The sequence below is a fragment of the Solea senegalensis genome, linkage group LG10 (genome assembly GCF_019176455.1).
Source record: "Solea senegalensis isolate Sse05_10M linkage group LG10, IFAPA_SoseM_1, whole genome shotgun sequence".
NCBI lineage: Eukaryota > Metazoa > Chordata > Actinopteri > Pleuronectiformes > Soleidae > Solea > Solea senegalensis.
Window position 1 is genome coordinate 21,624,377 of NC_058030.1, and position 13,715 is coordinate 21,638,091.

At 43.5% G+C, this 13,715-nt stretch overlaps 1 protein-coding gene across 10 annotated transcripts in view; it reads right to left on the bottom strand.

Annotated features, from left to right (window-relative positions):
• The window catches only part of frmd4a (FERM domain containing 4A), a 129,487-nt gene that overhangs the window by 7,712 nt on the left and 108,060 nt on the right, over positions 1-13,715 (bottom strand). For 8 of the 10 annotated variants that reach the window (XM_044035685.1, XM_044035684.1, XM_044035686.1 and 5 more), the window contains 11 exons: positions 12,781-12,864; positions 12,621-12,686; positions 12,446-12,503; positions 12,149-12,235; positions 7,544-7,620; positions 6,508-6,649; positions 5,305-5,446; positions 3,131-3,264; positions 2,908-3,030; positions 290-521; positions 128-184 (listed from right to left, as the gene is read on the bottom strand). In XM_044035685.1, coding sequence (XP_043891620.1) covers positions 128-184; positions 290-521; positions 2,908-3,030; positions 3,131-3,264; positions 5,305-5,446; positions 6,508-6,649; positions 7,544-7,620; positions 12,149-12,235; positions 12,446-12,503; positions 12,621-12,686; positions 12,781-12,864 — 1,202 coding nt within the window. The remainder of the gene's footprint in view (positions 1-127; positions 185-289; positions 522-2,907; positions 3,031-3,130; positions 3,265-5,304; positions 5,447-6,507; positions 6,650-7,543; positions 7,621-12,148; positions 12,236-12,445; positions 12,504-12,620; positions 12,687-12,780; positions 12,865-13,715) is intronic. The other 2 variants (XM_044035681.1, XM_044035678.1) reach the window with 1 other exon arrangement.

The window sequence follows — 13,715 nt, forward strand, 5'->3', positions numbered from 1 at the left end:
AACAGATAAACAAACCAAACACAACAATGAGTCACACAAATTAGCCATTTTGGGCAAAGTTCTAAATGATTATTATATTATATTTGAATAAATCATGATGATTCATGTGATGAATGGAGACACACACCATCGTCCAGAACCAGCGCGTCAGACAGGGAGCTGTCTTCAGAACCAATATTGGCTTCTGTGGAACAAAGACGATGATGTCAGAGATTGTACAAAGTGCAAATAGATAATAAGAGCTCTCAAAATGTGACTTCCATGCACTGAAGAGGAGTTTTATTAATACCTTCTATGATAAGCGATGCTCTCTGCGTAGGCTTCTTGCCAGAGCGGACCCGATACTCGTTGATGGAGTTCTCAATTTCCTGCAGCTTCTTCAGTGCGTTGAGATAAGACGTTTTCCTCTGCTTCTTCAGCTTCTTACTGCTGACGTGAGGATCACTGGCCAGACGGCGGGCCGCCTCTGTAATCTGGGACTGAATGGCAAACTCCCGCTCCAACCTCTCCAGCTCCTCTTCCTGGGATAAACACAGACACACGCACACACACACACACAGCTGAGTAACACAAACATGCACAAAAATACTGGATTCGCTCACAGATTTAGCAACAGAAACCTGACACAGGAATCCAAGAACAACACGTATTCAGACTGTAACTCTCCCATGCAATGTACTGGGTCGGACTCTGCCAGTGAAAACACACTGAGGAAATCATTTATCTGCGCTGCAGCCCCAGCATTTTCTCACCGTTGCATGTTCTCTATTGAGACACTCAGTCCCCCCAATAAAAACACCTCTCCATCAATCCATCCTCTCCTCCTCTACACTTCTCCTGGGAAAGTGTGGAGCAGAGGCCGGAGAGAGTTAACCAAGGAAAATACACTTCATCATCCCGCAAATGTATTGCTTACTGCAAAATGAGTGTACAACCATAGGTTTATGTATAGACCATAATAAACAGCACAGAGTCTTGTGAATGTGATTATGAGGAAACAGACTCGAGGCAGTCCTGTGACAAACATGAACACATTGTACAGTGAGCGTGTAATGTGTGCTCTATCACACAATCATGTTAGATGTAATGACAATAAATGCCTTATCTTAAACCTCAACTTACACTTAATTCAAACTCCAACACTAAAACCAAGCCTTAACCCTTAAAAAGGCCCTCTAATGCAGTGGTTCCCCACCGTTTTTCCTTGAAGCCCCCCTTGCTTGGGTCAAGGACAATCCAGGCCCCCCTGACCTGTTGCTATTCTCACAGTGTATATAGTGATAAAAACTGTACTTAAATCAACCATTACCAATATTTTATTTTTTTGATACCAGTGAGTCTTTGGTACTTTCACGTTTCTCACAGAACAGTACCGTGATCAGGTATTGGTGATTAATAAATTGAAAGGTGGACCATTTGGGTGATACTGACTTCTAATTATGTGTGTGTCTGAATGGGATGCACAAATATAATTATATTAACCTCACAAACTCACAAGCAGTCAAAGCTCTGCGCACCCCCATGTGATCTCTGGCACTCGCCTAAGGGGGGCTTGGACCTCAGGTTGGGAACCGTGGCTCTAATGTGTGACAGAACAAATTGACTTCACGTCCACAAAATGTGAGACTAATAAAGGATTACTTTATTTTACTTTCTGTGGTTTGTAGGTTTTCTGGTCTTCACTAAGATGCAAGTACAAGTACACACTCATAGTCAGGAATGCATTCCCTAGTCCCTTACCCTAACCTTAACCATCATAACTGCTTAATCCTCTTAACCCTTAACCTGAACCCAACTCTAAATCTAACCCTAAAACCAGGTCTTAACCCTCAAAAAGCCATTTTAAGGGACATACAGTACATGAGAACCAGTCAGAAATGTCCTTTGTCTCTGTTTGGTCCTCACAAAGATACCATCACAAGAACACACACGCACCATTTTTGTCTCCTAAGAAAGTGAGAGCAATAATGTCTTCAGCTGGGTCAACATCTTATTGGAATCCCTTTCACTCACAGTGTCTCTCGCTTTTCTTTTCACACTCCAGCCAGAGCAGCTTCTGTGTGTGTGTGTGTGTGTGTGTGTGTGTGTGTGTGAGTTTAAGCTGTTCAGGATAAATTATAAAATAAGAAACATCTTTTCTGCTTTCACGGCTCTTGTGTGATATTGTGTCGGATTCTTTTCAAGGCATATGAAAACCTCAGCAACACGTACGCCCAGACACACACACACACACAGAACAGAACAGAACACAATCCTACTATCACCACTTCCTATGGCGAGAATGCTGCCAGGCTATTTTTAGAAGTTCTACTGTTCTGGTAAATCCAGCCATGGCAGAAAAAAGGAACAAGTGACGTTTGGTCTGTAGCTCACAGTTGACTTTACTTAGAGAACAGATGAGAACTAAACCACTCAGTTGTCATTAATCATCAATCCTTTTTTTAAGTATGAGCTTTTAAATGAAATTAATTCTGAACAACCCTTGAGCTGCACTGAGCTTTCAGTGATCAATAATGTCCATCCACAATGCATTAAAGGTCCAGTGTGTAACATTGAGGAGGTTTTATTGGCACAAATTGAATTTACTACACATAAGAGTGTTTGCATAAGGGTTCACAAGGCCGCCATGTTTCTAAATTCTACTCCACTGGTCTCTCTTGACCCAAAACAATCAAATGTGGCATAAATAATACAATTTAGAATGAAAATGAGGTTTGAAAAAGTAAAGGGCGAGGAGGGGAATATGTTGTTCAAAAGGTGAAAAGTGTGAAAGCAAACCCGGACCCAAAGTGGAACCTGAACCACTTGAGACTGTTAGGTGTGAAAACGACCTGTAAGATGTACATGTAGCAGTGTGGGTGAATAGACGCTGAGGTTAAGTGTGATTACGAGCGCTTGCAGCTTTACCTCTCCCTTAGGAAGAATTTTCTGCTCGTCCAGTTTAAAGGCAGTACCAATCTTTCGCCTCACTGTCGGTGGCTCCTCTCCTGGATCCAGAGGATATTCTTTAGGAAGCTTTCCTGTCAGCTCCTGGAAAATAAGACGAGAGAGGAGGCAGTTAGAGACGAGGAGGTAGAAAGTATTGTGGTTTCCAAAGTATTTGCAACAGTATCTCAGTGTTTTCTCATACAGCTTCTCTGATGCAGATGCTCTTTAGTTCCTCTAGTCGCTGTCTTAGCGTTTCCTCCAGAGCTTCCTGCCGGGCCCTCAGCGCTGCCAGCATGTCTTTCTTGGCCGTCTGTGAGCTGTCTGATTCCTGAGAGCCTGCATGGTACACACAGCATAGGATGTGAGGGAAGGACTCAGAGTGCACAAGTGTATGTTTGGTGTTGTGGGGACTTCTCGTGTGTGTGTGTGTGTGTGTGGGAAGGATCTTGCATGCACCTGCTCACCTCGCAGGAGGATGTTTACGAGGAAGTGAACGGGACGTTTCGATAAGGAAACTAGAGTGTTTAAAGGAAGGGGCAGTTTAGGACAAAGTCTGTGACGCACACAGTATCCACACAAGCCTCTGAGATGGTGCCAGCCTTGTTTGCGACAAGCTCCACTGAAAACAACCCAAACACTGCCACTCACCCGCCCACATGCTCTGTTTTTCTGGGTTGCTCTCGCTGTGACCCTGTGTGGTTCACCGTGAGGACAAACGGAGCTGCAAAACAAACTAATGCTCAAACTCTCCATTGTTTTTATGCATAAATGTGACACTATGGCTGCCCTGTGCTGCTGGGCAAAGCAGTACATCATGAAATCAACACACTAATGCAGCACTAATGAGACAAGTGATGGGACTCAGTCCGATAAGACAGAGACACACTGTATGATAAGAGGTGGGGGTTTGATTAAAGACGACCAGAGAGAAGAGAAATGGGGGTTTAAGCGTCGAGGAGCGGATAGTTGAGGAGATAAATTGGGATTGGTTTGGGAGGCAGAGATTAATGAATTTATACCGACTGAGTAAAGAGAAGTAAAGGAGGAAACAGATTCAATCAGATAAAAATGAGAAGAGCATGCAGGTCATTACTACTGAAACACAAGTGTTGTTCAAGTAATAGATTCCCTGAGGCAGAGGTCTTTAACTCGTGATCCGTCGGTCATATGTTATTTCTGCCTTCTTAGTTTTATTTTGCATCATAAATGTTTATTTTATTGTCAACTTTATATCATTCTTTTACACTTTTATGATGAAATCCCGTTAAATATCGTCATAAATTACATCACTACATAGGCAATTATTTACTGGCCTATGGGCAGTTTATCCTACTATTTTAATCTATTATTTCAAAATAGTACTGTTAAGATGCTGCTATGTTGGTGAAAACAAAATTTTAATTATGTAGGAATATGCAGTGACAATAAAGTACCTACAAGCTTTATCATCACCATTATTATTGTGCCATAATTAAAAAGTCGATATCATTAACTGTATAAACTTGTAACCTGATACAGTGGTTGTGTATCTGCTCCTGGTCTCTCCCTCTCTTCTGTCAATTGAATTGAATTGAATAGAATTTATGATTTTTCAGCTTCTTAAATGTGAATATTTTCAGGTTTCTTTGCTCCATGTAACAAAGAAATCATTAAAACCATGGAGATCATTTCCAGGTTTGGCAAACACTAATTTTGCAACATTTTCTGACATTTCATGGACCAAACAAGTACTCCATTAATCCATAATATAATCGACAGATCAACTGATTATGACAATAATCGTTAGCTGCAGCTCTACCCAGGTCCTTTGAGTTTGACACCCCTGAACTAAGATGTGTTATACTTTAAATAGCTGACTCACAGCCACATCCAGACCCACAGTCTTGCCTCTGTGTGTGTCATTTCACAAGAGAATTAAGCTGAAAAGGCGAACAGGCTTTCAACATGTGGCTGCTGTGATTCAAACAGGCGTTTTCCTGCACTCTCATTTTAGTTCATGTATAAATCTTTCTGTCACACTCCTGACTCATACAGCACTGATAAGCATTGTTTTTAAAGGCTGTGGCAGACTTTCAGTCCTAAATTTAGCAGGGCCAGGGTCCTCTGGTGGATGAGGGAGTGGTGCTCTATACATACAGAAAGACAGTATGTGTGTGTGGGTGTACAGTCCGTATGTCTTTCCCAGAAGCAGCTGTTTCTGTCCGTCCACTTGTCAGCGAGGCTCCTGCTCATCACGACACATGTCAGCACACTCAACACACTCGCACACGGCAGGTTTATCTCTCCCTGTTTGTTCGTACGTCAATCCTCATCAACACACACACACACATATCATCATCTCCCCTCACTCATCACACATATCCATTAAACACTGACCTGAGGACAGCAGACTGCCACTGCTCCCGCTGATAATTTTGCCCTTGCTGCCCATGTTGGCTAGTTTGGAGGTCTTCAGCGTTCCCGTTTCCGTCAGGTCGATCGCAATCTCGCTCAAACTCCTCGCAGCATGGATTTTTGACTGGAGAGAGAAGAAGACAAGACATTTGTAAGGTTTTTGTTGGGGTGGTGGACCCTGATGTGGGTTGTGTTTCTGCCACAGGATGTGTAAGCTGTGTCTGCTGCGTAAATAACGTGCACGGTAAACAAAGGCAACAATGGACGACATTCAAAATGAACATGTTTGTAATGCCCTGGATATTTAAATCTGCAGAGTGTAACGTCTGGTGATATTTGTTACCGGTGAAACGTGATTCGATTGCTGCATCCTTCATTTGAAAGCTAGCTCTGTCTAGCAATACTATCAGACCTGACTGAGGGAGCACTTGTGTATACACAGCAGCAGCACAGGGAGCAAGAGGCATTTATCATGTCAAACTGCTGCACAACCAGATTTTCTGAGCACTAGACTTCATGTTTAGATGTTGCTGTTGTCTGTCTGTCTTTACATACAACAAACCACCTCCTGTGTGAAAGACGGTGGTGCGTCTTGCAATGTACAGATTGGTTATTGTATGGATTGTTTTGACAGGAAACACGGTTGCAATATGATTCGCGATATCAGAGGGAGTGGTCATTTTTACAGTATTCTCATTTTCATTAAAAAAAACACATTTAAAAGGATTAATGTGTGATATTTGTGCATGTTCTCTTTAGTCTGTAGATTACGATGTGTAATAATAATTCATCTAAAATGATATTTTGACAAAATTACGATTAACTCTTCAGCTAAAATAAATGCTCCTGCTGCGCTAGAGGCTAGCTTAACGCGATGACGACAGAGAAGTGACGTCTAGCTGCTTTCGTAGACATCCAACATGGCCACCACGTCTGTCCAATTGTGTACAGAGGCATCGACACCTGTGACGTGAAAGTGGGCGGCGACTACCGTCTGCAGTCTGGTGTTAGCCGGGCTAGCTAACACCGTACACAGAACCAAACTGTACCGCTGGTGGGAAACGTGGCTCCGGATCCTCTTGTTGACTCCAGATACAGAACTTGGCGTATGGCTCGCACATGTCTAATCATGTCTGTGGTCTGTGGTGTGGGGATTGGAGTGGGTACACTGGGAGAGTGACTGACCTTGCTTTGCTTGCGGTCCAGGTAGAACTGGTGTTGGCTGATGGCCATGGCCCAGATGGACTTGATGAGGGCGGGACAGGCGTACCAGGTGTGCACAGCAATGCCGCTGTGGCCAAACGTCCTTCTCGTCACCGACGCCCTACAGTAGGAGCGGACACAAGGCCTCCTTATATACACTGAATATAAAAGATAGCTCACAGTGATAACAGCTACGCTAATTCACTGCTACACCACAACTGACAAAATCACTGCTGCTGAAGCTGCTTTTAATAAGGAGGAAACACAACCTCTGAATTCTCGGAGAGCAAACGCCACTTACTTTTTACAAAGCCACACACGTTGCTCCCCATTGTTTACTCATCCTTATTTAAACACACATCTGTAGCCCAGCAACAGAACCAGCTCACCCAAAATGACAGCTTCCCTTAAAGAAAACACCACTGCTCGCTGTTTCACCCCGTGTGTCTCTGTCTTTCCCTCCCTCCATCCATCCATCCCTCCCTCTCTCTGTAGAATAACACTCTGCATATATAGCCATGTTAAATAAACATGAGAGGTCACTTCCTCTGCTAAACAGCTATCAGCTCCCTCTAGCAAGGGTCTGACCTGTGTACGTGTGTGTGTGAGACAGAGAGAGCGTGTGGCTTTACCAGTGTGTTAATAATCAGTCTATCAATCTATGTCAGGCTCCACTGGGACATCCCCAATATCTCGCTCTATTGCCAAGACAAATTCGGCAACCATTACGGAATTAGATTCAAATCTCTCCTTTCCTTTGCTGGACTGTGTGTAGCTTCAATCTTGACACTTTCACATATGGCACAGTGGTAATGTACAGTACATTCTACTGGAAAACATCCGTAACTGAAGGAAAATTGTATCATTTCCAAAATAATCTAATAGCAGTGACATTCAATCAATAAAGAAGGACCCATATGAGATGATAATCCTCAAAGCTGTGAAGATTCCTCATTTTTAAATTGATAAAAACACGGTGACAGTTGACAAGTTGCTTGAATTTGTGATATAAATTTACCTCCTGGGGTCGTGAACTTCCACTGAAAACTTCTTCTCTCTGAAATACAGGTTCTCCAACTGACGCCATTGAAACACCTGAGGATCAGGAGAAACACACGCTCTTCAGGCCTGCTTACTCAAAAAACATGCTTCACATTAAATCCACGCAGCGTTCAGCCAAATCCTCCTCTCTCTTCCTTCGATGTTCCAATTTGTTACCCCCCCCCAAAAAAAAATGGATAAGAATGGTAAAAAAACAAAACCCAATGAAGAGGAGGAGTTAGGAACAGAGAGGGGGGACCTCGTCTGGAGCTCAGTGATCAGGTCCAGACCACGCAGCGTTGTCCACAGTGGATCCCTGCGCTAGATGACCTCACTCTGGAGAAAGACAGCGTGAGAGGGAGGAGGCTTTCTTCCCTCTGCTCTGCTTTTTTTTCTTCTTCTCTCTCTCTCTCACTCTCTTTTCCGTCTCCTTTACGAACCATCAGCTTCTCTTTAAATGAAGCCAACGCCAGCTGGATGAGAAAGTTTCCCCCAGGACGTAGTCTGAGACATGTGCGGATCTTAAATCCTCCCAGACGCAGGGGAACAGAAATTTTCTTGATGGTGGGTGTTCACCATCTGTAGGCATGTGTGTGTGTGTATGTGTTGGTGAGTGTGTGTAAAGTTAAGTTTCCGCCGCTCCTGGAGCTTTTGCGCTATGAGCTTTCAGTGGGGAGGGGGCGTTAACGCCTTCCCTGCTCCTGACCCCTCCTTTCTCCCTCAGGGACGGCGCTTCCTGCTCTGGGCCTTGCGGTGTCTGTGTGTGTGTGAGTGTTTGTGTGTGTAACAAGGGGTCAGGGGAGGAGTGATGAAGGGGGTAAGAAACTTAATGTGGCCCAGTAATTGAAGTGCCTCAGCTTTGTACACACACACACACACGTTTATTCCTCTTCGTCTGTTTCTTGTTAGAGAAAAGCTAGTGTGGGCTCATTCAGAGCACAAAGAGACCTGCATCCATCAGCTGGAGCGGGCAATCACACAAACCTCTGACGGCAACATAAAGTGAGCAAAGTAAAAAAACGAAGCTGTGAGAAATGACAAACAGGAGAAAATAAAAAAAGAGTCCAAGACAGGAAAAGGGAGGAAAAGAAAGAGGAGAAAGGGAGCTAAGGGAGGAAGAGGTCACAGCCCAGGAATTTGAACAGCCTGGGAAAACAATGGACAGATGTATGACAGAGAGGAAGAAGGAGGAGGAGGAGGAGGAGGAGGGAGACATGTGATGAAAAAAAGTATGTCAACGCACACTAATGTATGTACGTTATTTAAGTGGCGTATATGTCGCACATGAGCATGAAAGAAGCTCGCTGAGGCTCTTATCAGAGTTCTTACCGCACATTTTCAATGGAGTGTGAATTGCTAATGTAGCATGGTGCTAAATATAGCACGCAAAGCAGATAGTGATCGTATGTGTGTGTGTGTGTGTATGTTGGCTACATGTGGGCCAGGGCTGCAGAGATAGGACAGGTGTTTGTAACGGTGTTCAGGCACGAAACCGCTGCAGCTGCCCGTAATTTACTAAGTGCACTTTGATGCTTGTCGTGATAAGCTCCACATGTAACATGTGTGCAAACAGCAATAAGATACAGTCACGGGAAGTTCCACAAAATACACTAACAGAGTCACTTTGTTTCAAATGAGATATATATATATATATATGTGTATAGTTTCAACACCATTTCCAAAAACTGCTCTATTCACAGAAGCCTATTGTGATAATAGAAACCTTTGTAATCTGTGTGACGACTTTGTGAATAACTTTAATATCTGATGAAAACACGCTGACAGCTTTGTTGGTGTCAAAGTAGCCGGGGCACTTGGAGGGCTGTGCGTGTTCATGTGCGTGTGCTGTAAATCTTCTTTCTTTTGACCGTAAATAACTTGCACATAATGGCCAAAAACGCACACAAGAACAGGAAATGACTGGTCATTGTTCGACACAACTGTGCGCTCATATGCTCAGACCCACGTCTGAGTCTTAATAATGTCTGCGTCCCCTCACGCAGATAAAAAAAAGGTCAGCTCTAATTGAGTGCAAAGGCCTTTGTCCTGCATGGTGCACTCCCTAAGGATTGTGGGAAGAATAGAAAGGCCAAAATAACTAAGGGTAGGTTGTATTCATTTTTAGAAAAGTGGGCCTATGGCTCCTAAAAAACTATTGTTTCACCCATAGGTGGGGTCCTGCCGTGCAATAATGTATCCACTAGTTGTCATGGCGACAGTTATACGGCACAAGCATTTCCTGTCGTCTGTCTGTCCTGTTGTTTGTGTTTTGGTTGTAGCATTAATGGAAAAATGAGTAAGAACAGACAGTGTAGCTGCCAATCTGCTGAAAATACAACACAGACAAAAGCTGACTGAAGTGAGTGTGTTCTCTAAATCCACATTTTTTGGATTATACACACGTGAGATGATGATCATTTATACCACAGTTTTTGTCTTCTTCTCGTGGCTGCGTCCCGGTGTTGACAGAAGCGTCTCCATTTCAGCCTTAAGTCAGACAGTTAGGTAAGTCAGTCAACACGCGGACCCTATAATCTGTGTCTAAATGAGTCAGAACGCACCGCCGAGGCTGCTCTGTGTGTCTGAGTGTGGCCTGCGGTGAGTCGAGTGGGGGAAAGTACTTTAACGTCCCCCGAATAAAACGACGTGAAGGCTGCGGTAGGTGGTTTGCATTTATAAACAACAGGAACTCCCCTCATAAAGACGCTAATTGAACACAACTGTCGAGAGTACACACACACCGATGATTACACGGAGCAGTGTGAAATCACCAAGTCACTTATTAATGAATAAAAACAATGGCTCTGAAACAGACTAATTGGCCCAATATGTCTCATAATTAGTGTTCGCCCCGTGTCTCACTGAGTCACGACGCTGACAACTTTATCAGTGAGAACCTTGTGTTTACACTCTGACTCAGTGGTTACTGGTAGTAGACGGGCTGATCGACTAATCCCCACACAATCAAATGCACTTCCTCCAGTCTGCAGGAGCAGGGATGACACTCATTACTGAGATAACATGGAAAAGTCCTACTTCCTGTGGAACACTAAACAGCAGCAACTGTCTTTTTGTCTGGAGGGGAAAGACGTGGATTCAGTGTGGGTTTTCGTCAAAAGACATGCAGCGCACAAATGTCCTTTGGGTCAAGCTCCTTAGACTATAATCTCAGTTTAGTCTAAGCCTTTGTGTGAGTGTGTGTGTGTGTGTTTTGGGGCCAAAAAGTAAGAGTGAGGTGAGGTATAGTATGAGAAGGAGCAAAGAAGAAAGTGAGAGGGGGTCAGTCCTGAAGCTTAATGAACCAATGACTCACACTGACTGTTGCTATGGCAGCTGAACCCTTGATAAGTCACTTGTGTGGGAAATACAGTGAACTTTTCCTCCCTCAGACTCTTGAGAAGCTATAATTTACCATCTATCCCTCAGTTTGACCATCGTGTATAAACAACATGGACTGGGTTTTTCTTTTTCACACCTGTAATCTGGTATTTAACGGGAAATAAAGTGACCTGGTAACTCAACACCTCAGCACTGTTGTTGGAGGCAGTCATTTAGACAGGAACACACTAAACACAACACACACACACACGTGTGGCACAGTGTTCATGGCAAACAGGAAAGCTGTGGCCAACAGGAAGTGTTCATCAGGATGTGGAGATCAGAGTTCCTGTGTGTTCCTGTGTGTGTGTGTGTGGGTTTATGAGCAGCAGTGTATCATGTCCTGTATGAAAGGGTTGCTGTGAACCCCATTAACACCTTATGAGACAAGGCTGAATGCCAGAGATGAAGGCTCTAAGCACGAGTGGGGGGTCAGAGGTGAGGTGAGAACGGCTTTCAGGGACTGTGAGGAGGACTTCATTCACAGAAAGACAGAAATAAGAACAGGACAGGAAGCAAAACATTCCAAGACTGAACGTCTCCAGACTCTAGTATTTGCACAGCATTGTCTCATGTCCCCCCCCAAAAAAAGACAAAGACTGTATCCTCAGTGAGTCGGAAAGAATGGAAAGAATGGACAGAGGTGACACAAGTTACTGTCTGGATATCTGAAGTAGCAAAAGATTTATATTGACCATGCTCTTATCTTTTAAAAGCTCAGAGGGAGGTACTGTGGGGACTTGTTGCTAAGTGTGCTAAAATGTTATCTTTTATTCAACACAAAGTTTAAAGTTAATGATGACCTATTTTATTTTTTATATATGAATGTTTTTTTTACATTCTTTTGATTTAAAATACACAAGTGTGCTGCAGTGCACACAGATTGGAGAGACAGAACAATAGTGTAAAGGAAGTTAAGGAATTCTGCGTCGTCTGTTAAACTGTTATAATTTATCAGATGGAGGAAAAAAGAAAAACTAGCATCAATCTTACTCGTTACTCATTTTTAAACACATGAAATGAAATGTCTCAGTGCTGCGATTGTTTTTGCATGTTTTATGTCATTGTGGATTGAAAATGTATACAATTAAACCCCACCCCCCCAAAAAAAAAAGCAGGGTGAAAGAATGAAGGGTGAGAAGGAAAAGAAATGTGGAAATGATCCTGATTCAGTGGACAGAGATCAGAGGGAGACTCATCTCACCTTCCTGGGCTTGACCTTGTCCTGGTGGTCATACTGAAAGATGCCTTTATAGCTCAGACCCAGCCACCACGGGATCCCCTGCTTGTCCTAAAACGTACAATAGAAATACCTCAGAATAAATGTTGTGGTTCGACAAAGAGAGAAATAGAAATAAAAAACAGTTGCAGTGGCAGATGCAGAAAAACAACAATCATTAGCTTTAAGCTTTAAACTTTAAGCCTTTAAACTGCCGACTTGCGTGTCCAGAGTGAACAAAATAGCTTGTGGTGTTCAAGTGTGAGTGCAGTAAAACTGTACCTTAACAGCATAGTAATGTACTCCATATGTGGGCAGAGACTCCACAATGCTCATATAACTGTGAGGAGCAGAGAGAGAGAGAAGGGTGTAAGGCTTACAGAGAACACAACCTTCCCTATGACAGACAAACATAACCACAGATGCATACTGTACATACTCCACTGCACACACTTACTTCACAATAGCTTGGCCTCTGGACTGCCCGCTCAGCTTTTTGTAATGCTCTATGACCCGGTCTTCACTGTGGGCGAGAACAAACAGGAGAAAATAGAAAATAATTAGAAGGAGAGGAGCGCTCGAGCAACGTTCTGGTGAATAACGGACTCGTCCCTCACCAGTAGGCCAGAGACGGGTGCTCCTTTAGGGCCTGGGTGGGCAGAGCAGGCAGCTTTTTCAGGTCAGACCTGGTTGCATCATTACTTGAAATAAGAAACCACAAGACATGGTCAACGAACTACCATTCTCTGCTGTAGGCCTGACATTTTCATGCAAAAAAAACAACAACAAAAAAACAACTACCACAGCAAAGAAGTGACATTGACCACATAAAAATATTTAACTTAACAGTAGTTTGACATCTAAAGCAGAGCCGAATATTTCCCAGAGCTGTCTCAGAAGGGAATTATTGAATTTAGAAGGCTGCAGACACAGTAATGACATTAAGTTGAGAGCAATGAATACAGATGGGCCTTAAATGCTTTGTATTCTAAAAAGTGGGGGCCGTCTATTTCCGAACAGCTGCAGAGACACTGACAGATGGAAACAGAGGAGGGAGAAAACAGACACAGACATGAAAGATAAATAAAGAAAGATAAAAAAAAAAACAGGGATGGAGGAGGAAACAACAAAGATGAAGACAGAGGAAAAATGAGACAGCGAGCCAAGGCCTGGCCCCGGATTCAGTTTTCAGGCCTCCATCGGCAGAGGGTCTTAATATCCTCCACTAATCCTTAAGCCTCTCTCTGTCTCTCTCTCTCCCTCTCTCTCTCTCTCTCTCCAGCCTTTGCCAGGGCCTCAGATTGAGGAAAGCCCTGGGAACATGACAACCTATGAGCTAAACCCTGGAAGAGATCCATGCAGTGCACCCTGCCCAACTGTTCCTCAGCGTCTAAATGCAGCTGTGGGCAAAGATTGCTTCATATCCATTCCAGTAATTACTTAAGTACAGTATACATAATGGAAGCACAATTAAACACAGTCAGTGCACGTCGACACCGAGGTCATCATTGCAACTACATGACATATTAATGATGTATATTTCAATTAACTG